The sequence below is a fragment of the Tupaia chinensis genome, unplaced genomic scaffold (assembly GCF_000334495.1).
Source record: "Tupaia chinensis unplaced genomic scaffold, TupChi_1.0 Scaffold145396_1, whole genome shotgun sequence".
In the NCBI taxonomy this organism is placed as follows: Eukaryota; Metazoa; Chordata; class Mammalia; order Scandentia; family Tupaiidae; genus Tupaia; species Tupaia belangeri.
The window spans coordinates 5,798,763-5,801,112 of NW_006205257.1; the positions used below are offsets into that span (position 1 = coordinate 5,798,763).

Here is a 2,350-nt window from a genome sequence, read left to right on the forward strand (position 1 = left end):
CTGGATGTGAGACACGGCCTCCGCGGCCTGCATGTTGGGCGGCGCGAAGCGCGAGAGCACGCGCAGCAGCGCCTGGGCCTTGTGCTCCTGCGTGTCGTCGTCGCTGTAGTCCGACACGCGGCACTCGTACACGCCCTCGTCCTGCAGCCGCACGGCCGACAGCCGAAGCCTGTGAGAGATGTCATTGCCCTGGACGCGCACGGTCTGCAAGAGAGAGGAGTTAGAGGCCGGGCTGGGAGGGTCCGAAATTTGCATTTCTGGCGGATGCAGTCAGCGCCCGCCCCTGCCATTGCGCCCCCTTGCCAGTGCACCCCACCACTTCCTGGACTCTAGCTTGCCCACCACAATCTGGCTTTCCACTCCTGTATCCCCAGTGGTATCGCGCTCCCAATTCTGAACGGAGGGTCGCGGGGCCCATTGCACTGGTGTCAGTTCCCTATCATCTACACCAAATGTCTCATCCTGCAACTACCCTTCGCCCAAACCTAATGTTTGTCTTCCTATAGCTTTCCCTTCGGAACCACATGACCCACTCCCCTCCCTCCCTCCTTCACCTTCATGAAATCTCAGTCTGGGCCTCCCTGTTCCCCAGGTCTGTTCCCCAGTGATGCCTGCAAATCAAACACATCCAACACCTGGGCTCTGAGGCACCTTGAGTTCCGCACTCCACACCTGCTCACGCTAACTTGCCTTTTAAACCAGAACAGAAGAGCCTGGGCAGTGTTCTAAGAAACGCTGTCTTGCCCCAGGGGTACCCATATGTCCCCCCCCACCACCCCGTCTCAGTCAGGACCACACTGAGTCTGCAGTGACCTGACCCCTTGCTGCGGACCTGCCCTTGCATGCAAGCACTCCTCTCCTTCCGCAGGGGGAGACACCGGGAAGGAACCCCTTTCCTAAGCACTCAAGGAGCCCGCACTTGAAACCGGGTCCATGAGGAAGCCCTGATACTTTCGTGTTCCAGCTGGAAAAGCTTGGGCGCCTCTCCTCCCAGTTACCAACCCCACGACACCGGGCCTCAAGCAGTCTGGCAAGACTGCCTCCTTTGATTCTGCCCCCAGAGACTACGACATTCTGCACCAGACCTGCAACCGAGGAGGAGAGGGCTGCAAGGGGCGGGGGAGCAGGCGTGCATGCCAGGCAGGCAGAGAGAGAAGCCCAAGCACCGGTCGTGGCGACGGCGAGTAGCTGCGCGCTCCCGGGTGCCGGGAGAAATGCCAGCCAGAGGCAAGCAGACGCTTAGGGGCCTGAGCGCGCGGTCCGGACCAAGGAGAGTTTTACAGGTGAGCCAAGCCGAAGCAGGACACTCAGGCCCTGGATCCTTGAGTCACACAAAAGAAAACCGGACCCGGCTACCGGCGACAGATGGCGCCCGGACACGCTAAGCAATCGACAATGCTAGGCTGTGAGCGTGGCCCTATATGGCACCGCCGGGGAGGCTTTCTAAAGGGGAGGGAGCTGCGGGGCGCGCAGCAGCCAGAAGGGGTCTCCCGCGGCCCGCGCTGAGCTCCACACTTACGCTGATTTTAGTTGCATCCTAATTTGTTACCTAAAATGCAGAGAGAGAGAGAGAGAGAGAGAGAGAGAGAGAGAGAGAGAGAGAGAGAGAGAGAGAGAGAGAGAGAGGACATTAGGCTATAGGCCTTTAGACTCAGAGAACTCAGATCTGCCTTTGGCAAGGGACTCTCCGCAGGCGGGCCGGGAGCCGAAATCGCTCCGGGCTTGTGGGGTAGAAGGCACTAAGGACGTTAGGATTTCCGAGAGTTTGCCCGAAGGATTCGGGGCTTGGAGGGAGCATGGTGCCTTAGCCAAGGAGTGGCTGCCCTACCACCTGCCAGCTGAAGAGGGAGGCTGGATTGCAACCAGGGTGGGAAGGAAAGCCCGTTTTTCCGCGGAGCGTCCTCATTTCCCCGCCCAGTTCCTCTATATCCTTCTCCACTTAATTCGGAGCTGTGAAAAACTGGATGGAAGGGCCGGTGTATCTGGACAGGACCCAGAGGGAGACATGAGCAGAACTCTGGGTGGGAACCTGGGGAAAATGTAGGTAGGTGTGTTGCGTGTTTGTGTGCTCGACGTTGTGTGTAAGAGCGTGGATTATGAGCAGACTAGCAGCATGTGCCTGTCTTCAGCCACGGGGAGGCTGCCCTCGGATCTTGTGGGGGCTGGAGGTGACCTACTGGGTCCCCTTACACGGTTCTCTGCCGGCCTCTGGAAGGAAGCCTGGAGGTTAACTCGTTGGCTCTTTGCCCTGGGGTGCTCAGGGTGATAGAGGAATGGGAGAGCCCTGTGGAGCCAAGCAATTTTTCTTGCTCACCACCCAGCACCCACCAGACACGGTGCGCAGCTAGCA

General features: G+C 59.3%; 1 protein-coding gene across 1 annotated transcript in view; it reads right to left on the bottom strand.

Annotated features, from left to right (window-relative positions):
* The window catches only part of VSTM2B (V-set and transmembrane domain containing 2B), a 31,294-nt gene that overhangs the window by 27,792 nt on the left and 1,152 nt on the right, over positions 1–2,350 (bottom strand). Inside the window, 2 exon segments of the mRNA XM_014583994.1 lie at positions 7–204; positions 1,520–1,549. Of these exon segments, the coding sequence (XP_014439480.1) occupies positions 7–204; positions 1,520–1,549 (228 nt within the window).